The sequence below is a fragment of the Rana temporaria genome, chromosome 1 (assembly GCF_905171775.1).
Source record: "Rana temporaria chromosome 1, aRanTem1.1, whole genome shotgun sequence".
In the NCBI taxonomy this organism is placed as follows: domain Eukaryota; kingdom Metazoa; phylum Chordata; class Amphibia; order Anura; family Ranidae; genus Rana; species Rana temporaria.
The window spans coordinates 355,890,093-355,911,261 of NC_053489.1; the positions used below are offsets into that span (position 1 = coordinate 355,890,093).

Sequence of the window (21,169 nt, forward strand, 5' to 3'; positions counted from 1 at the left end):
GATGGCGTCTATTTGGTTGCTATGACAGCCTACCAAACAAATCGTCATTTGACGTCATCAATTACATAGCTGTGACACACACACACACTTTTGGGAGTAAGATAAAAGTAGCAGCTGATATAGCAGTGGAGCTCGCTCTCTGAAAGGAATTATTCTTTTAGTTTTACCTTTTTGGTAGTTGAATTGTATTAGCATACACATAACTAAAACCATTTATTTATATATATATATATATATATATATATATATATATATATATATATATATATATATATATATATATATGGCAAAGCAAGTGTTGGAGTTTTACTATTTTTAACTGCAGTATGAAATAGTTATATTCCAAATATTAAGAGACAGACACAGTTTGTCTGTCTTTATAAAGCTAAAGCTAAGTTTGCACAATGGTTTTATTATGATATATGTGTAAAAGAGATTCATCCTAAATTTAATATAAGTATTGTTTGAATTATAAAACTGTGTGCAACTTGACATTTTGTCTGCGCACACTTAAGAGTGTAAGGCCCCATTCACACGAGGTGGACTCCGTTCCTACGGAGTCCGACTGCTCCCGCCAGCTCAGCGGGAGATCAGTCCGCAGATCGCCGCTAAACCGACGGATGACAAGCTCCTTTCTGCTCACTGAGCGGGGAGGGGCTTGTCGGGCACCGCTGTCTCCTATGGAGCAATCTGATGAAAATGGACAGCATGTCCATTTTCATCAGATCTTATCCGATCCGCATGGACGGATGGGGACGTGCCCCCCATACATCTGTTTTTAGCGGATTGGATAGGGTCGCATGTCAGCGGACATGTCTCCGCTGACATCTGATGCTCCATAGGATTGCATGGAGCGGCCGTTCAGGTCCGCCGGCAAAACTGACAGGCGGACCTGAACGGTCCGTCGTGTGAATGAGGCCTAAGTGAGAAGGTCTGTTTGTTTTGAGAAGAGATTACACGACAGTTAAGATAAACAAAAATAGTTTACCTTCCGTGGAAGTCACGGGAAGGCTATTCACTAAACCCAAGTCTTAAATATACCTAGTTATCATTTAAGCATAAGAACTGTGGGCCAGATTCTCAGAAGAGATACGACGGTGTATCTCAAGATACATCGTCGTATCTCTGTTTTTGGCCCCGGGTATCTATGCGTCTGATTCCTAGAATAATTTACGCATAGATACGGCGTAGATCCGACAGGTGTAAGTCACTTACACCGTCGGATCTTAGATGTAATTCGACGCTGGCCGCTAGGTGGCGTTTACGTTCAGTTCTCATTTGACTATGCAAATGAGCCTGATACGCCGATTCCTGAAAGATTTTGTGCCGCCTCGTCGTCGTTTCCGTAAGCGTAAGGTTACCCCTGCTATATGAGGGGTAACCTTACGCCAGTCCGCCGTATGCCAATTTAAGTATGGCGTCGGGTCAGCGTCGTCTTTTTCCGTCGTTTACGTTGTTTTACTAAGTCGTTCGCGAATACGACTTTACGTCAATGACGCTCACGTCGGCGTCATTGACGTTTTCCGTGGTGAGCTGGAGCATGCGCACTGGGCTATTTTTACGGCCGGCGCATGCGCAGTTCGATCGCCGCGTGGGCGCGCTTAATTTAAATACAAGCCGCCCCCTTTGAATTACGCGCCCATACGCCGGGCCATTTACACTACGCCGCCGCAAATTACGGAGCAAGTGCTTTCTTTACTTTCTCCAGTAAGTTGTGGCAGCGTAGTGTAAATTACTTACACTACGCCAACGCGGATTCTATGTGAATCTGGCCCTGTGAATATATCTTGTAATATAGAGCTTGCATATAAATGTATGTGAATATTATCTGACCATTAATCACCATTTATCTCTGATATGTAGTAGTATATCATTTATTTGTTTTATCACAAATTATACCTGATAGTAATTTTGCACTGTATTTTAGTTAATAAATATATATTTTAAATATAATTTGTGTCACTTGTCTTCACAATAGCATGGATAAAAGAATTTGGATTTCTTGTTGATATTGTGGGAAGTTGTAAATCCCCCAAATCAAAGATTTGCATATTTCCATGAATACAATACTATTTTAATATTTCAGTATAAACATTCTTTCAGACCAAACAGTCTTTTACATTGTTAATTCAGGCTGGGTTCACACTAGCTGTTACTCACATCATGGGGTCCGGTGCGTCCCTGTTCACCGTTTCAGGTGCGAATCATGTCCAAATTTTTGCCTGAATTTGCACCTAAAATGGAGCCAGAAGACGCACAGCACCCTTCTGCAATTCGGACCATCTCCACCCTGGAGGTGTGTGAATCAGCTCCATTGAGAGCCGGTCACACTCTCCTGTCATGCGAATTTGCATCAGTGTGAACCCAGCCTTAGTGTTACATCTACGTGCCTTTGTGACTGCTCCCCTGTTCTGACATCAGACACTGTACAGTAGAGGTAGTGGCAGTTTAAGATGTTTTTATCCCTTTCTGAACCTGGAATTAGACACTGTAAAGCTTTAACTTACATGCAGGTTGCTGTAGCTGCAGTAACTGATATGTGAGCAGGGGCAAAGGCACTGTGACATTTAAGTGTAACACTACCGCACCAAAAGAACAAGGTTTGAGAGTCAAGTATGGAGCAGGACTGTGGGGCCAAATGGAAGACCTATTGGTCCTCCAGACCAGTATGACACAGCAGTTTTTAATGCCCTCACATGAGGACAGCTTTTTACAGATGTAGGGAATCCATCCAAGACCTGGCTGCCTAACATTCACCAGCAAAAGGAACATGTCACAACTTTACTTGTTCATACTTTGTTTAAGGGGAAAAAAATTACATCTACTTCTAAAACCTAATTGATCCAGAAGAAGGCAATATATATATATATATATATATATATATATATATATATATATATATATATATATATATATTATGGCTCATTTACATTTGTGTTGGATCAATCTTCAAAGGACAGACCATAAGTAGACATAAAGTCACCTCCTCACTGATGTTTTAACCCCTAAAACCCACCACTGCATGAAGCTGTGGCACGGCCCTGTTCAGTACTGCCCGCCAAGTATAACTGTGGGGATAAATTGTGCCTCTCCACGTTAACCAGCAAAAATTCTTCAACATGACAGAGCGATTCCAATTGAGTAAGACTGACTACTTCTATCTGGCCTCTTAAACTGACTCAAAGCAAAACATTTGAATGGGCTTTAATGAAAGCAGCTATTTCGGTGCCATTTGTGCCAAATATTACTGCCTTAACTTAGTGTTCCCCAAAATGGGTATAAAACAAAGGGCTACTTGCATCAAATCCTAATTGTGCATGTTTTACATTGTAAAATGATCCCTTTAGTGCAAAATAAAATCACTAGGCATGTTTGATCCTACATGAAAGTGAGCCACTTACTCTTTTAAGGTCTTTGAGTCTGTTGTACTCCTCTGCCACCCCCTGCAATCACAAACACAAAGTAGAAAAGGTGAACATACCAAGAGATTGAGTTAGTAATTATACAGAGGTTTGTAACATCTTATATACATAACCGTAATTACTGTATAGAAGCAAAGCTCATCCAGATCTATGCATTTATGCACATTTAAAATATCTGTCCTTGTTCTGCAATTGAACAGTTTGCACTGTAATATTGGAGTGCACTTTATGTTCTATGGTGCACCCCCAAACCCCTGATGGAGCAGTTTTGGTACATTTTTAAAAGGGTGTCAGGTGTTCTCTTAAGATGCTTACCATGAGACATAAACTGTAATTTGAAAACCACAGGTCTTTTTTGACCTTTAATTTTCCATATAAAGTCTTAAACAGACACTGATGGATATAATGTACAGCTCTGGAACCAAATCATTTATGACTGATGTACCTGGTACTGGGCAGTGCCATCTGTCAGTCTGTCCAGCTGTTTGCTGAGCTGTTGCAGTTGGTTGTTGATGTTGTCCATTTCTGCACACATCTTCTTGTACTTCCTGAGATCAGAATCAAACTCTCGCTTGTACTCCTGCCGTTGAATGTCTGAAGTGATGGGTGGATAGACACTATATAAAGAAAAATTCCACAGAGCATTAAAGAAAATTTGCAAATAAAATGCTGTGCAAAACTGTATACTTCTTTGCATGCATGTTATATAGTATTGTAAACACTTCTGAAATTCTAGAATTGGGTTCATAAGGGAGGATTCTATTGCAGATTTTAAGGCTATTAAAAGTTAAAGGGGTGGTTCCCCCTAAAAAAAAATTCTAACAATACATTCGGAAGACTGGTTACACTGCGGTTAGGCTGGGTTTTTTTTTTTTTTTGTACATACCTCGATCTCGCCGTTTCATCCCTCCGCTTCCGGGTATGATTCTTGTGGGGCTGGGCGTTCCTAGTTGATTGACAATCCTCCGACCGACGCATACTTGACAACACGACTTTCCGAAAGAAGCCGACTCTATACGGCGCCTGCGCAATGACGTTCGGCTTCTGTCAGAAAGTCGTGACGCGCAGTATGCGCCGGTCGGAGGAACGTCAATCAACTAGGTCCAGCAAGAATCATACCCGGAAGCGGAGGGATGAAACGGCGAGATCGAGGTATGTACAAAAAAAAACCCCCAGCCTAACCGCAGTGTAACCAGTTTTTATTAGGGTCACGTGACCTTAAAAAAAGAGCACCGGTACCGCCGGATCTTTTGAATCTATTGGAAAAAGTGTACTTTGTCCAGTAAATACAGGGTCCTCCTGAGCAATATGACAGCTAGCGCCCTTACGTTTTTCGCTTACTATTTTTGGTTCTGGAAGGAACAACCGTATAGAATTTATCCACTGACTTTTTTTCCACTCCACTTATCTGTTTGGTTCCAGTTATTTAATAAGCTTACCTGCTCCATTCATCTTCATCTCTGTCATCTCCAGATTCAAATGCTGTTGTATAATCTGTCTCATACTGTGACTCATCAAGTTCCGGATTCCTCCTCCATCTTCGACCCCTACGGACTGGAGGTCTACTTGTGCTTTGCTCCTGGGTCTCAGAAACTGATATAGGTGGGCTGTAATAGCATAAATATAAATGACAGTATAAAAGGGGTAAGAATAAATGTATACATTGTCCTGGAACTGGTCAGAGTCAATTAGTTGGCATACAGTAGACTAGATTTGGTTTTGTTAGGCAGCACTTTAACCACTTAGGATATTCTTTTACATTAAAAAGCAGTTTTTCACTTGCCAGATATGTAGTACAATTTCTCCTTAGCAAAGTTTAGCGATGACCATTTCATCTGTGGTCACCTGAAGCCACAAGTTGTTTCCTTACTGGATTTTGCTCAGCTGGATCCAGTTCTTCCCTATTTTCTCCCTCCTCTTGTCTACCTCTGTCTCCTTTCCCCTATTCTTCCTCTCTCTTTTTTCTCTTTCCTAGTCTCTCTTGTTCACTTGTTCTACCCTAGCTCCACTAATACTCCCATTTTCTCCCCCCCCCCTCTTCATTCTCTCTTCTCCCCCCCTCCCTTACTTTCACTCCCCCCTTTTTCTTTTCTTGTTTCCCCCCCCTTTTTTCCCCTTCCCTTTCTTTGCTTCCCCACCTCCTTTCCCTATGCACAATCCCTCCCATACCTTAGGCACCGCATGTTTTTTCCCAACCCACATCCATCACTCGCAAGCCCAGTCAAACTTTTTCCTCTGACATATACCTTTATCATTAGGTAATTTCTAGGATTTTTTCCCTTTGCGAACCCCCATATTGTTGGTCGCTCTAGGATTTTGCTGGGAGACCCGGACGCTGTGCCCATAGGTAGGCGACATGATCTTCAATTCCCCTGCTTATTTTGTTTTGGCCCACAGAGATGGTCCACCCGACATATCTCTACTGGTCATAGTTATAATTACATGTTTTTTTGTTAATGTATTTTTTCCCTCTGTACTCCATCTTGTAGATCGTCTCCTGACGAAGTGATTAATAAATCGCGAAACTAGTCGATACCCGAGACTGTTCTCATGGCGCTTCTGGTCCACCCGTACCCCCTTCTAATTTCTGAAGGGATTGCACATCTGGTGACCTAATCGCTGTATTTGTACTGTATTTTAAATGTATTGTCTGTTCTTTTTTAAAAAAACTTTTTTTATGTACATTATGTGAATACATTTTTCAAAAAACTACCCTTTTGCATCACTCTGGTTGAGTATTAACACTTCGCCCTATACCGGTATAGTCCTCCCCGCCCACTCATTGTCTGTCGGTTTTCAGGGTCTTTGGGGATTCCCTGAACCCGTCAACATAATTTTGGATCCAGTTCTTGTGCCTGCACAGTAATCACATGGGAAACACACTGTTGTCGACAAGTTGCCACTGCAATGGCAGCATCAATGAAAGTTCCCACCCTATTGTTATGACAACTTGTCAATAACAGGGCAACCAGAAGCCAAACTCCTCCTATAATGCTTTGGAAATAATGAAATGTACAAAGCTAAGGATACCCGAAGACTCCTGGGATATTGTTGTCTTCAGTCCCAGGAATCCCAGGGGCTATCCATATTACGTCAATCGCCTAGGTAGCCACAAGCAGAAATGGCAGGACATTTAAAAAAAAAAAACAGTATTTATTTTAAAAACAAAATAAGTTTGCAAAAATCCAAACATTGTATACTTTACATGAGAATTAAAATTAAACAAACGGTAAAACAAGAGGGTATATAGCTGCTTTAAACACTGCATATGCTTACTGTAGCCAAGCAGGCAAAAAAACACTGCTAAAATAGAAATGAGAAACTACTATACTATCCAATCCTTGGAATCAAACTACTTTTATATATAAAAGTATAACTAAAGGCAAAACTTTTTTTTAGTTTTGGATAGAGTGGAGAGGGATTAGAATGCTTGTCTGTATTGCTGTCTGTGACGCCATTAAGGAGATTCACTGTCTCTATTTGTAATGTTTACCATTATCATTGAATGTGAACGTAAAAGAAAACCCCACATTTTGGGTTGTCCCCAGAAAAGTAATAGAGGGGAACTCTTCCAATAGGGATACTAGTTCCAGTAACCTGGGGGTCCCCAAAGAATCCCCTTAATTTTCAGGTATCCTCACTTCATATTTAGCTATGGGACAGGAAGTGACGGTAAATCCCCAATGAGACACATATGGTGACAAGAAATCTGACAGGGGTTATAACCCTCCCTTGACCCATCCAAAATGAAAATAAAGTTTTAACTATAGTTCTACTTTAACACAGTGGACCCGCACATTCTTATGATCCCTTGAAGAAAACTGCTTAAAGCGGGAGTTCACCCGAAAAAAAAATGTTTTAACATTAGATTGATGCTCATTTTGTCAAGGGGAAGCAGTACTTATCGTTTTAGAGAGCGATCTTCTCCGTCGCTTCCGGGTATGGTCTTCGGGACTGGGCGTTCCTATTTGATTGACAGGCTTCCGACGGTCGCATACATCGCGTCACGAGTAGCCGAAAAAAGCCGAACGTCGGTGCGGCTCTATACGGCGCCTGCGCACCGACGTTCGGCTACTTTCGGAAAATCGTGACACGATGTATGCGACCGTCGGAAGCCTGTCGGAAGCCTGTCAATCAAATAGGAACGCCCAGTCCCGCAGCCCATACCCGGAAGCGGCGGAGAAGATCTATCTCTAAAACGGTAAGTACTGCTTCGATTTTAAAAAAAATACCCGATTCCCCTTGACAAAATGAGCATCAATCTAATGTTAAAAATTTACTTTTCGGGTGAACCTCCACTTTAAGCTACATCACTTTATCATGACATTAGAGATTTTAGATGTACTTGGGTACACTTTTGTACATATCAGCCAGATAAACAAATTTCACAAAACAATTTAAAGTGCTCAGATGACAGACAGAATCAAATGTCACATGATTTTTATATTTCCAAGGCATTGGTTAAAGCCCATGTCTAGCTAGGTGTGTTTAACCAGTTCCCGACCCCCGCATGTACATATACGTCCACAATATGGCACGTACAGGCACATGGGCGTACACGTACGTCCTCGCCTATTAGCGGGTGGGGGGTCCGATCGGGACCCCCCCCACTACATGCGGAGGTCGGGTCCGCTCGGGGAGCGATCCGGGACCACGGCGCGGCTATTTGTTTATAGCCGCTCCGTCGCGATCGCTCCCCGGAGCTGAAGAACGGGGAGAGCCGTGTGTAAACACGGCTTCCCCGTCCTTCACTATGGCGGCGCATCGATCGCGTCATTCCCTTTATAGGGAAGACACGATCGATGACGTCATTCCTACAGCCACACCCCCAAACAGTTGTAAACACATACTAGGTGCACCCTAACTCCTACAGCGCCACCTGTGGTTAACTCCCAAACTGCAACTGTCATTTTCACAATAAAGAATGCAATTTAAATGCATTTTTTGCTGTGAAAATGACAATGGTCCCAAAAATGTGTCAAAATTGTCCGAAGTGTCCGCCATAATGTCGCAGTCACGAAAAAAATTGCTGATCGCCGCCATTAGTAGTAAAAAAAAAAAAATTAATAAAAATGCAATAAAACTATCCCCTATTTTGTAAACACTATAAATTTTGCGCAAACCAATCGATAAACGCTTATTGCAATTTTTTTTACTAAAAATAGGTAGAAGAATACGTATCGGCCTAAACTGAGGAAAAAAATGTTTTTATATATGTTTTTGGGGGATATTTATTACAGCAAAAAGTAAAAAATATTGCATTTTTTTCAAAATTGTCGCTCTATTTTTGTTTATAGCGCAAAAACTAAAAACCGCAGATGTGATCAAATACCACCAAAAGAAAGCTCTATTTGTGGGGGGAAAAAGGACACCAATTTTGTTTGGCAGCCACGTCGCACGACCGCGCAATTGTCTGTTAAAGCGACGCAGTCCCGAACTGTAAAAACACCTTGGGTCTTTAGGCTGCATATTGGTCCGGGGCTTAACTGGTTAAGAAAGGGATAGAGTATTTTTCAAGTTTTATAACTGTGTTATAAATATGTCAAATGGAAACACATCCAGCAATAAATTAGAAACCCAGAAAGGATCTTTTTTCTGTCTCCCCATTAAGGGGATTGTCAGGATAACAAAATGTTGAGGATAAAATGGTCCTAATGGAGACACATACAGCAATTAAACCAAACAGAGGTTCTAATACTTCCCCACTGTACCCAACACTGTCTGGAATTGGACTTCTTTATTCTGTGTTAACAGAGAAAACGTTAAAATATATATATATTTTTTACTGATCTTCATTAATTGGAAAATAAATCATGTATTCTTGTCTGGTCATATTCTTATTTAATACTATTCTGAACCATTCACCTCTAGAAGCCACAAAGATAATCCCAAATTATTATCTATTCCTCTTTTTTATTAGAATAAGGGGGTTTATAGTTGTATAATTTGAATCTGACAGCACAGTTTTAAAGCTCATTTGTTTAGGATGATTTTCGAAAAAAGTGCAAAGGCAAAAACTCTACATAAAATTAATGACTATATTGATATTTACAAAATGCATGGATATGCAGTCTTTTTTTGTACGCACACATCGAAGACATACCTGCTGGTAAGTGGGCTGTTAACTCTTTCTTCAAATTCATGCCTTGGTGGCTTGTAGATGCTGCTATTGCTCAGGGCCTTGACAGGATTCTGTGACTTTTCTGAGTAGATCATAGTTGCAGTTTCATCTATAGGGCCACCTGGAACACTTTTTACCTAAAATAACATATGATCATACATAGAAAAATTTTAATTTATGAAACGTTAAATCATTAGAACTGACCTTAAAGTATAACTAAAGGCAAAACCTTTTCTTTCATTTTGGACGGAGTGGAAACAGATTAGAAACCCTGTCAGTTTTTATTGCTGTCTGTGCCCCTAGTAGGGGGATTCATCCTCTCTATGCCTCCTGTTTATTGTTATCATTAAAAGTGAAAGTAAAGAAAATTCCAAATCTGTCTCCAGAAAAGTAATAGAAGGGAAATCTCCCAGTGGGGACATCAATTCTGTTGGCCTGGTGGTCTCCAACAGATTCTCTTAATTTGCAAGGATTTCCTCTCACTTCCTGTTTCAGTTATAAGACAGGAATTGAAGGTAAATCCCCCTAATGGGAAACAGATAGCAAAAAAGTTGCCAACAGGGATGCTAACCTGGTGCCCAACAAGTGCCTGTAGGTGCTCAGCATGCAGCCCTATGTACTCCAAACCTCAGTGTAGGTCTGGAGCACACTGTGGTTTATACTTATATAAGACTTTTCTCTTGTAGTGTAAAAAAAGCCACTGGCCTGTTATTCAGGAGTGACGATAGATCAACACTTGTTTGCAGGTTTGCTTACCCCACCATCTCTGCTTTCTTCTGCTGTTCTTCTGGTTAGGTCTTTAGTCCAGCTACTCACTCTTCTAATCATCTCACTCCCATCATAGCCATTGCTCCTTTGTCAAGCTGCTGCTTTCCTAGCCACCTCTTTCTCGTTTAGTCACTCCTCTCCTTGCCACCCCCCATAAAACTGCTTCTTTCCCAGCCACGTCCCCATTCAACCTACCCCTCTCCCAACACCTTTACCCTAGTTGGACTGCACCTACAGTATCTTTTCCCCAACACACATAGCAGTACTTTCCAGTGAAAATGCTTAAATTGCTTACAAAAGGACATTTTGTAACAATGGGTGCTGAAGCCTGTACAGTGTGAACAGGGTGTTCTTTACGTGTCTAAAACTCTCTTAGGCTATGAGCAGGAATTCCAAGGTAATAAATAGAGACAAAGTAGCTGTATGGACACGCCTGCACATCCAAGTCTGACGGATGTACAGGGGTGAATGTGAGGCCCCAAACGTACGCTGCCTGCTTTTGGGGCCATGCCCTCATCCCTGTATATCTGTGTATATCCATGGACTCAGGCCCAAGGGCCAAATAAAGGGCTATAAAGACTAGAAGAAGTTCCATATTTTAACAACATTGACTTTCAAATATTTGAGAATATAATTCCTGATTTCCTTAACTTCTTGAATATGAATTTCAGGTTTCTTCTGGGCTTTGGCTATTATTTGTTTGGCAGCCAAAAACAAATATGTAGCCAATAAGTAGAAAGAGTTCCAAAATCATGTGGTAGGAGAGGGCTCACCCATGTTCCCTAGGGACTACTATATGAAACAAGATTTGAAGGAGACCAAACATTCTGGACCAAAATGCAACCAGGTTTAAGCAAGACAACCAAATGTGTAAAATGTCACTATGTTAAACAAACTTTCTGAAACAGCATAAATGGAACATCTCTATATGATTCAGGTAAGTTGCCAACACCCCTGGTAAACAGGAAAAAGTGGAGGGACCCCCTAAATGGGGCTTTAAAGGCAACAAAGGTATACAGTAATCACAGTAATCCAAAAAATAGATAATTTAATATTCAAAAATGGAAATTGTACACATATATCACATAGAATTATTTAAAAACAATACATGGTTAGGTGTCATTGAAAAGCAAGGTCCATGAAGACATACACGGCCCTACGCGTTTCGGATTACCCTTCATCAGGGGCCGAAGTATATGTAGTCAACGAGTATAAGAACCACTTTTCTAAAAAACAAAGAAAGCATATATGTTGCAAGTGTTACAAAATAGAAAAATGGCAATAAATACATCAAAAGGTGCAGATAAAAACACACACATACCAATCACAGCGTTTAATCAACCCTGCACACCCCAGAGAAAGGACACCACTATCAGGACTCAGAAAGACTCCTCTGGATGAAATTAAGAGGAAGGAAGCCGGCGGTGCAGAATCACATATAGCAAGACCTCAGGCCCATATAGTCACAAAGTAACATATGATAATGTAAAAACCTGTCCATAAAAAAAGGGACAGGATAAATATACATGTAATGAAATACCTAACCATATGTAGAAAAATATGTCAAAAAATAATAATTAAATAACTGCATACCTGAGGTTAGCAGAAATGTGTCATATTAAATTTGGCCAGAGGTGTCAGTAGAGAGCTAGCAGAGCTCCAATCTGTGAATACAATGGATGGCAATAGAAACAGGCATTAGATAAGGAAGGAGGGAACCAATGCAAAAGGTGATAAATAAAAGGATCCAGAGTAAGGGAGTACTTACAAGAGACAAGCGCTCAGTGTGGCCACCAGACATGTCACTAGTACCTCTGCCGTCCAGCAATGTCTGACATTGTTTGGACGGCTAGAGGTTTATATAGGGAAGTAAGGGGGCGGGCCTAGGTACGGCGGGCGTGGTCGGAGAGACCAGGCGAGCCGTAATAGGCCGGTAGTGTGGAAGTGGGCAGTAGTAAACAGACAGCATGGGGAAAAGACTGAGAAGGCCTGTCAGGTGACAGTCAGTCACCTGACACGGAAAGGAGAGTGGGACAGGAAGTAAATGGGAATAGGCTAATGTAAAGGGAAGGGGCGGTGCGGAGACAAAGACTGCTGAGAAGGTGTCAGCAGTGAAGGTTAAACTGGGAAATGATTATTGGTTGTAAAAAACGGCAAAAAAAGCTGCTGGGAAGGACACCAGACATAAAATATATAATAGGAAAATGATAAGGCCATTTAAATAAGGAGGGGACATTGTTCAATGTATACCAGGTCAAGGACACAAACGAGGTAAAGGTATTAAAGTAGTAAGTATATGGACAAAGGGCCAAAAAGAGATCCAGGGACATGCAGGAAAGCCAGGGGTAAAAGGAATGAAACCCCTGCAGTTTACAAATCCCTGTTATGGGCGCAGGTATAGACCCTAGGTCAAACGACACCTGAAAGGTGCGAAGGGACCAGGTCTGGGGAAGCTGTCCCTCAAAAGGGGGACGGCTTACGTGCGCCCAGCTATATATAGTGAAACAAACACCGCACGGACAACAATTCTGAGCCTGTGGGAAGTCCCTAAAAAGGGGAATGCGCAGGGGATACAGGGACATAATAATGATTACATAAATCATCAATGTTTACACAATGATGAAAACAAAGAAGTCAATTGGACAAGAAACATGAAATGCAAAAGGCAAACAGAAAAAGGCAAAAATACCAAACAACACAGTATCGTATCAATCTTTCTCGCACCCCCCAGATGAAAAGCCCTCCAAAAAGGGCCTAAAACTGATCTGCTCGTTAAGACCAGGAGGGTGATTAGCCTCTAGCTCAGCGATCCAACGGGTTTCGAGCTGTAAGAGGATTTTGTTCCAATCCTTTTATATATTTTATGTCTGGTGTCCTTCCCAGCAGCTTTTTTTGCCGTTTTTTACAACCAATAATCATTTCCCAGTTTAACCTTCACTGCTGACACCTTCTCAGCAGTCTTTGTCTCCGCACCGCCCCTTCCCTTTACATTAGCCTATTCCCATTTACTTCCTGTCCCACTCTCCTTTTCCGTGTCAGGTGACTGACTGTCACCTGACAGGCCTTCTCAGTCTTTTCCCCATGCTGTCTGTTTACTACTGCCCACTTCCACACTACCGGCCTATTACGGCTCGCCTGGTCTCTCCGACCACGCCCGCCGTACCTAGGCCCGCCCCCTTACTTCCCTATATAAACCTCTAGCCGTCCAAACAATGTCAGACATTGCTGGACGGCAGAGGTACTAGTGACATGTCTGGTGGCCACACTGAGCGCTTGTCTCTTGTAAGTACTCCCTTACTCTGGATCCTTTTATTTATCACCTTTTGCATTGGTTCCCTCCTTCCTTATCTAATGCCTGTTTCTATTGCCATCCATTGTATTCACAGATTGGAGCTCTGCTAGCTCTCTACTGACACCTCTGGCCAAATTTAATATGACACATTTCTGCTAACCTCAGGTATGCAGTTATTTAATTATTATTTTTTGACATATTTTTCTACATATGGTTAGGTATTTCATTACATGTATATTTATCCTGTCCCTTTTTTTATGGACAGGTTTTTACATTATCATATGTTACTTTGTGACTATATGGGCCTGAGGTCTTGCTATATGTGATTCTGCACCGCCGGCTTCCTTCCTCTTAATTTCATCCAGAGGAGTCTTTCTGCGTCCTGATAGTGGTGTCCTTTCTCTGGGGTGTGCAGGGTTGATTAAACGCTGTGATTGCTATGTGTGTGTTTTTATCTGCACCTTTTGATGTATTTATTGCCATTTTTCTATTTTGTAACACTTGCAACATATATGCTTGATACCCAATATCATCTAAAGAAAACGTAATAAGCTGCTTCTAGAATGGCCATCTTAAAGGAGCATTTTTCTATTCTGGATCAGATTTTGCTCTAGTCCTCCAGTTCCAGTGAGTCCTTAAGATCCTGCTCTTATTTTTGGACATATGAAAAAGGTAAATGGATGAGAAACATAAGTGTAGCAACCTCTAGAGTGCTAGAAGTATAGTGCTATATTTTTGGTAAGAGTAGGTCAATTTCCAGGTTTGGCTGGCGGCCAAGCCTGGGTGTGTTTTGATCTGAGATGAGAGTAACTCAGGGCAGATCTGGGTGACTCACATGCAGCAACACCAAGACCTCCCACTTCTTTCCAGAATGTTCTAGTGTTTTCTGGAAGGGAAGAAGGTGTGGTGAAGCTGTCTGGGGTGCTCTGGATAGCCCTGACCAATCCCCAACCTGGATTGGCAGGGGCAGGCCTTCTTAAACACCTAGGGTCAGCCCAGCTGGGGAGGGTGATCGGGTAGAGGATGGGGATGGAGTGTTAGGCTGTCAAGGGAGCTCCCCAGTCTGGGGGGGAATGACCTTGAGCCTGGGCTCGGGTGCGGAACAGGACCCTCTTACAACCCACAGAGGTGTCCAGATCAGGAGACACAGGAGGAGCAAGAGAGGACAGCAGGAGAACACTGCTGGGCAAGTCTCCAGGAGTTCCACAGAGGCAGCCAAGAGGGCTGGTGAGTGACACACGTTCACACCTGAGGCCCTGTACACACGACCAGTCCAAACTGATGAAAACGGACTGAGGTTCAGTTTCATCAGTCCAAACCTACCGTGTGTATGGCCCATCAGACTTTTGTCCTTCAGTCCAAAGTTTTAGAACTTGCTTTAAAATCAGACTGATGGACTGATGACCGATCGGTCAAAACCGATGGTTAGTATGCAAAAGCATCGGTTCAAAACTCGCGCATGCTCAGAATCAAGTCGACGCATGCTTGGAAGCATTGAACTTAGTTTTTTTCAGCACGTCGTTGTGTTTTACGTCACCGCGTTGGACTCGATCGGATTTTGAACTGATGGTGTGTAGGCACATCAGACCATCAGACCATTAGACTTCAGCCTTCAGTCCGTTTTCATCAGTTTGGACTGATCGTGTGTACAAGGCCTGAAAAGACTGGGATGAGCAGTTTGGGATGGATGCAGAGCCAGTGAGGAGGATTGTGATTGCACGGGCAGTGGAGAGGGGCATCTGCAGCCAGGAGGGCTGGCAGTGCCTTAAAAGATGGTACTGGGAGCAGTAGCCACATGGACAGCTAGCACTAGGACAACCTACAATTTTGCTACACTAAAGGGGCCTGCAGTTGCTGCCTGCAAAGGGCATCTGCTTTAGGTCTGGCTGAGATAGTGTCAGGCCTTTATATCAGTGCTAGCTGGTCCTGAAAGTGCAAGCAAGTAATGTACTGGAGGTGTTGAGGAGAGATAGTCTGCAAGCAAGTGATGTGCTGGAGTTGAAGACTGGAGTTGTATATGCCGAAGGTGTATATAGTTGGTACCAAATATTTTTCTGCAATCAGTTGGGCATCTCATGAATATCCCATCCCCATCCAAGTTTTTTCCCCTTAATAAAAATACAGACAAAGTTCAAGGACTGAGGATGAATGAGAACTGTGTGCCTGGCTGGGAAGGGTGACAGACGGACCACAACACTCAGCAGCTCTTACGAGGGTAAGTCTGAGAGATCCCAGGGAATGGAAGTAGACATGCTCAAAGACCAATTTTGTAAACAGAAATTCTAAGTTCCTTGTGAGGGACTTAATCCAATGTCAGAGTTGAAATGAATGATAGTATTCCACTACAGACACTTTATTATGTCCTTCCAAAATTGCCCAAGCAGGAAAAGTGTGCAAGGCCAGAAAATTCTGTACTTGGGTAACATTGTGGGTAGTTCAATAGACAAAGAACGCTGCATGCTCCATGCCCATGTGGGAAGTGTGTGTTGTTGAAGATAGGCAACAAGCAAAAAAAGGGGGACATCAACCTACACCTAAGTATCAGACTGAATCCCAAAGCCTCAAGCTATAGAGCTTTAGGAGAATAGTTATGTCTTATTAGGAAGCCAAAGCAAAGGAGTGAGTGGGATTGAGAAACAATTCATCAGTTCTAGAAAATGAGACTTGTGGCTTTGAAATATTTTTTTTTTCAATAGGTTTTTATTGGGTTTTCACAATAAATAAATACCGTTGTGCAAGGTTAGACAATCTTTAGCTTTACATGCATAGCACACATAAAAAAGAAAGCACGCAATGTATCCTGGCAACAGGTGTGTAAACTATAAGAAGACTGAGATGTAGCTAACCTTGACAAACTATACTCAAGTATAGGCTTTGAAAATACTAGAAAGCAGCAGAGAAAAGGAAGACTAGAAAGAAAAGGACTTAAAAAAGGGAAAAAAACATCACCTAACAAATATAAGAAAATTGATGCATTACCGACTCAACCCAAATAAGGGGTGTGGTTCCCAGAGCCAGGGTGCAATTTGTAACTAAGGCCCCAGAGGGATCAGAGTTAGAGTCAAATATATTTTCATTGCGTTTGACAAAATAAAATAGTACAGACAATGTTCAAATGTACGCGCCACAAGAAAATACAATGCAAATCCCACTGTCTACCCTCAGCAGGGAACATTATCAATATAAACTCAGAGGCTCCGCCGCCGACAAGGAGCGTACAGTGTCATTCCATACAAAGGGCAGTGAGGGCTTAGACGATTAAATAGTACGACACTTGACTTATTCGCCTAAAATTTTAAACAGAAAGAAAGAAAAGAAAATAAACCAAAAAAAAAGAAAAAAGGGAAAGAGAGCAATAAAGGATAGAGGAAGAAAAAAAAGAAGAAAGAGAATACATTGAGAAATGAGGGACCGAGCAGACCACGGCATGTTAAACCTGCATGATGTAATCTCTTCCGTGCGCATAATATCGTTGACCGTGGAGACCCACAAGGCCAAGGGGGGGGGGGGTGGTAGTAGTTTTCCATAACAGAGGGATAAGCTGCCAAGCGGCCGATAGGAAGAAACGCAGTAAAGTGCGTTTCTGGGAGGCTATGGAGCCAGGAAGCATGGACAATAGAGGTATCTCTGGGGAGGGCATCAAAGGCCGGTCATATAACCTACTGTGTATGGCAAAAACCTGTGACCAGAGGGGCTGAATGGACTGACAATCCCACCATATGGGGAGGTAGCTTCCATCTGCCGCTCCGCATCTCCAGCACGAGGCAGGAACGGATGGAAATATCTTATGTAAAGATTGAGAGTCCCTGTACCATCGGGAGAAGTTTAAAGTTTTTCTCCTGGGAATAACAGCAAACAGAGGATTTGTGTGTAAAATGGTAGGACTTTTGCCAGTCTACAAAGTGGAATTCCTTTCCCAGATCAGAGGACCACTTCCTTGTGTAAGAGAGGGATCAGAGTTAGGGAAAGATGGCTCCAAAGGAAATACACCGCAGTATAAGTATCAAAACAATTTTATTAATACACATGTTGCAAAAGTATCAAAAAGATTCAAATCTTTACCACACCAGGATACCAAGTGAGAAAGGAGAAGGCACGTGATCTAACGCATGGATCAAAATGATATAGTTTATTCTAAACAGAGTAGATAAGTACAAATTAATTATTACGTATTCTTAAAAACTAGGTTACAAAATTTTCATTTCAAATTAGTAATGCCCATGCAAGTCGTTATACCGCGGCTGGTCGACATAATCCCGGGAATCGTCGTAGCTGTACGTCGGTCTCTTTAAGCGGGATAGCAGGCGCACGCCCGCTGCATCGTGGCTGTGCCGATGCTCGTAACCGGCGGTTGCGATGAACGCCAGCCACGAGCGATCGCGGGGATGAGAGGCAGAACAGGGACTTGTATGTGTAAACACACACATCCCTGTTCTGTTCTGTGAGGAAAGACAGATTGTGAGTTCCTAATAGCTAGGAACCACGATCTAGTTATAAAAAATAAATTTGCGCTAGATGTATAGTGACAATTATTATTTGAACAAAGTAGTGAAAACAAATCTATGATAGATGTCCTGCGGCTAAACACAATAACCCTGATATGGGGCACAGCTTGAATATATATAAAAAATGTGTATTGCTAATGGGTTCTCCAAAACACACAGGTACCTTTTTTGGTGTTCTTTCAGCAGTCTGCCTGTTCACACGGCAGCAGGCTCTTACATCTGCGAGAGAGAGCAAACCCTGGACATCAGTCAACCCACATATATAAAGGCCTGTGGACAGCTAAATCTAATATGAGATGTTTTCCCAAGAATGTTCAGTTCATCCAGAGCTTTCATCCAGGACCCAGAAGAGGATTTATTAAGATATGAGAAAACAAAAAGTTTGTATGCTTCACCTGGGTAACAAACCCTGGAGCTCTTCATCATGTATAGTTGAGAAACCTAGGTGACACGTGTACACCATTTACAATCCTGACAGTCAGTATAGGATTGCAGCATTTTTCCATAACTTAGAAGTGCATATTTCCCATATCTCTCCAAAGCATTACATGAAAAATAATTAATATGCTTTTTTGTTGAATTAGAGCATAACCTGTCTGACTTCCCCTCAACTCACTATGTTTACTGGACCTGATAGTTGTATGGCTATGTTGCTGTTATATTCTCACCACAGAGTTTTTGGTACCCAACTCTCACCATGGTGTTTTTGGTACCCAAACTTATGCTTTAAGGACCACTTAATGGATTTCCCTTTATCATCAGATGTCTTACTCTTTTTGTTTACAATTTCTCAGTGTATTATGTGCTTTACTGTTTTGTGATTTGTGAATGTTACCTTTTTATGGATGAACAAAACTTTTCTGGTAAAAAAACAAAAAGAAAATGTTACCAGTTAACCCAACCGTGGTCTTGGAAATACATGAGCTGTTGGGAAAAAATGCTAATAAGAGATCTCATATCACTGTAGCATCAGCAATACAACAGATATCTAATCAGTCTTGAGGTTGTATTAATCAGCAAAAGATCATGTCTATGTGGGAGGAGGTGCGGCATTTGAAAAAGTAGGAAAGCTAGTATGTACTTTTCAGAAGAAATTTAATTGCATAGGGGGATTTTTGGAAACTGTTGCTGAAGGTGAACTTACACTTTTTTATTTAATTTAGCTTAGTCATATAGAGGCCATCCACATTCATTAAATACACAGCAGATAAAAAGAAATGTAAAAGTATAATGGTAATTTACAGCAACCACCCAGCTTATCTAATATGTCTTACTAACTGAAACAGTCGGTATAATTACATTCCCATATACTGTATATTGTTTTATTGCAGGACTTATGGAACAGAACACAAAAACAGCAATACTAAAATAATTGCTTTAGGGCAATAAAAGCTAGAAGTTACTACCATGGAATTGGTGTTTGCCCCTAGAACACCTAGAAACAGCTAAGTAATATGTTACTTATAAAATATAAGTCTGCACATGAGCCTGTCTCTAGTACTGAAGATTGTAAATTGTAAAAACAAATCATACAGGTCATCACAGTGTTGCACTATTTTAGAGTACTGTTCTTGGGAATAGCAACCGCTACTTATGGAAAAATCCTGTGGCACAGCCAAAAAAAAACTCATGTCATGTGGAAGAAAAAAATAATATAATACAGAAAATAATTTTCTGAATTGCAATAATACTTGATACAGCTATAGAATACAAGCACCAAATAGAATGTTGTAGAGAAAAGTTATGGGGCACCTGGATTTTGTATTTTGCACAAAACAAAATATAAAGATATTTGACTGTTTGCATGCTTTTAAATGGCCATTTTTCTGTCTGCAATGGAGCCCAGACGGTAAGGGGGTTCTTTACTGGTGGTGCTATTCTACTGGAAAATAAAAAGGTCCTTTATTCTGATAGAAGGGGCTAAGGCACTGAGTCTGCATGTCATTATTCGAGTTTTAAGGCGATGAGGCATTGCATGTGCCTACAGCTCTGTGCTTACAGATCACAAGACCTACAATTATGTGGTATGACATCTTGATTTACTAGATTTTGCAGAAAACTGACCATGGGTGTTGGCATGTGTGGTTACCTAGTGTGCTACCATGTGGCTCTGTCTCAAAATATTATAGCAAAGAGAACTATGTATTTGGGTGTTATGTCCTCCTTTAGAGAAAACTTCCCCTAGTGATGTTATGTGAGTACTAGTACAACTGGGAATGAATGTCATCTTGGAGCATTATGGGCAGAACTGTTGAATGGGACAATGGGAGAGACTGGCATACTAAAGAAGGCACCTTGCTGGTGGAAGCTGTATGCTGTACTGTTGTGCTCTCGAGGAGGGAAGAGGTGAAAAAGGGAAGATGGCTTAGTAATTATGTGCTGGCGTTTTGCTCCTAAATGACAGTTATAGAATGTGTGCTCCTGTGTATGGTGTTCTGTGCCAAAGAGCTCTGTCAGTATGTCAGTGTGATGTTAGAAATCATGGTCATTTTTGAAAAGTTACAGGAAAGTGTGGAAAACGTATTTCTTGTGTGGACATTCCTTTATTTATACATATTAAGGTCTGTGGCCAGGGATGATGTGAGTGAGCAAGCCTATGGCCAGGAGTTTGAAGCACTATGGCGAAGAGATACTACCAGCAAGTGGGTTGCTGTCCTATGCATGGTTTAGTGCACACACAGCCAATCATGTGCCCTTACATGGGGTTAGGCATACATGTGAAATGTCCAACACGTTGAACAAGAGAAAACAAAATACCCTTGCAATGAGCCCCCAGAAGAGTTTAAATGCTTATTCACTCAAGGTGATAGATGAAGTGGCTGTATTACTTACACTATCCTCAATCTGACAGGTTTCCTACATCTGTGTGACCGGTCCCCCACAGCATCCTCTCTAAGGCACTCTAGCCTGCAGTCACGCACTTACCCCCTCACATAGCTCTGCATTGTATGTGAGGATACTGAAGACCCACCAACAGGGAAAAGTGGATGTCCCTGGAGCCTGCCAGAGTGAGAAGTATGGTAAGTAATATTACTTCTTCTTCTACCCCCCTCCCTAGATT

At 41.7% G+C, this 21,169-nt stretch overlaps 1 protein-coding gene and 3 long non-coding RNA genes across 4 annotated transcripts in view; 1 reads left to right on the forward strand and 3 right to left on the reverse strand.

Annotated features, from left to right (window-relative positions):
- The window catches only part of LOC120909528 (occludin-like), a 60,071-nt gene that overhangs the window by 9,262 nt on the left and 29,640 nt on the right, over positions 1 to 21,169 (reverse strand). Inside the window, exons 4-7 of the mRNA XM_040321307.1 lie at positions 9,526 to 9,680; positions 4,862 to 5,029; positions 3,868 to 4,039; positions 3,402 to 3,443 (exon numbers count right to left, since the gene is read on the reverse strand). Coding sequence (XP_040177241.1) covers positions 3,402 to 3,443; positions 3,868 to 4,039; positions 4,862 to 5,029; positions 9,526 to 9,680 — 537 coding nt within the window. The remainder of the gene's footprint in view (positions 1 to 3,401; positions 3,444 to 3,867; positions 4,040 to 4,861; positions 5,030 to 9,525; positions 9,681 to 21,169) is intronic.
- On the reverse strand, positions 11,340 to 11,690 carry LOC120909554. Its single transcript, XR_005741299.1, has 2 exons — positions 11,633 to 11,690; positions 11,340 to 11,537 (listed from the first exon to the last, which is right to left on the reverse strand). It is a non-coding gene; the product is annotated as an uncharacterized LOC120909554 (long non-coding RNA).
- LOC120909540 lies at positions 11,691 to 12,712 on the reverse strand. Its single transcript, XR_005741292.1, has 3 exons — positions 12,080 to 12,712; positions 11,905 to 11,975; positions 11,691 to 11,804 (listed from the first exon to the last, which is right to left on the reverse strand). It is a non-coding gene; the product is annotated as an uncharacterized LOC120909540 (long non-coding RNA).
- LOC120909547 lies at positions 13,351 to 14,034 on the forward strand. Its single transcript, XR_005741295.1, has 3 exons — positions 13,351 to 13,593; positions 13,698 to 13,768; positions 13,869 to 14,034. It is a non-coding gene; the product is annotated as an uncharacterized LOC120909547 (long non-coding RNA).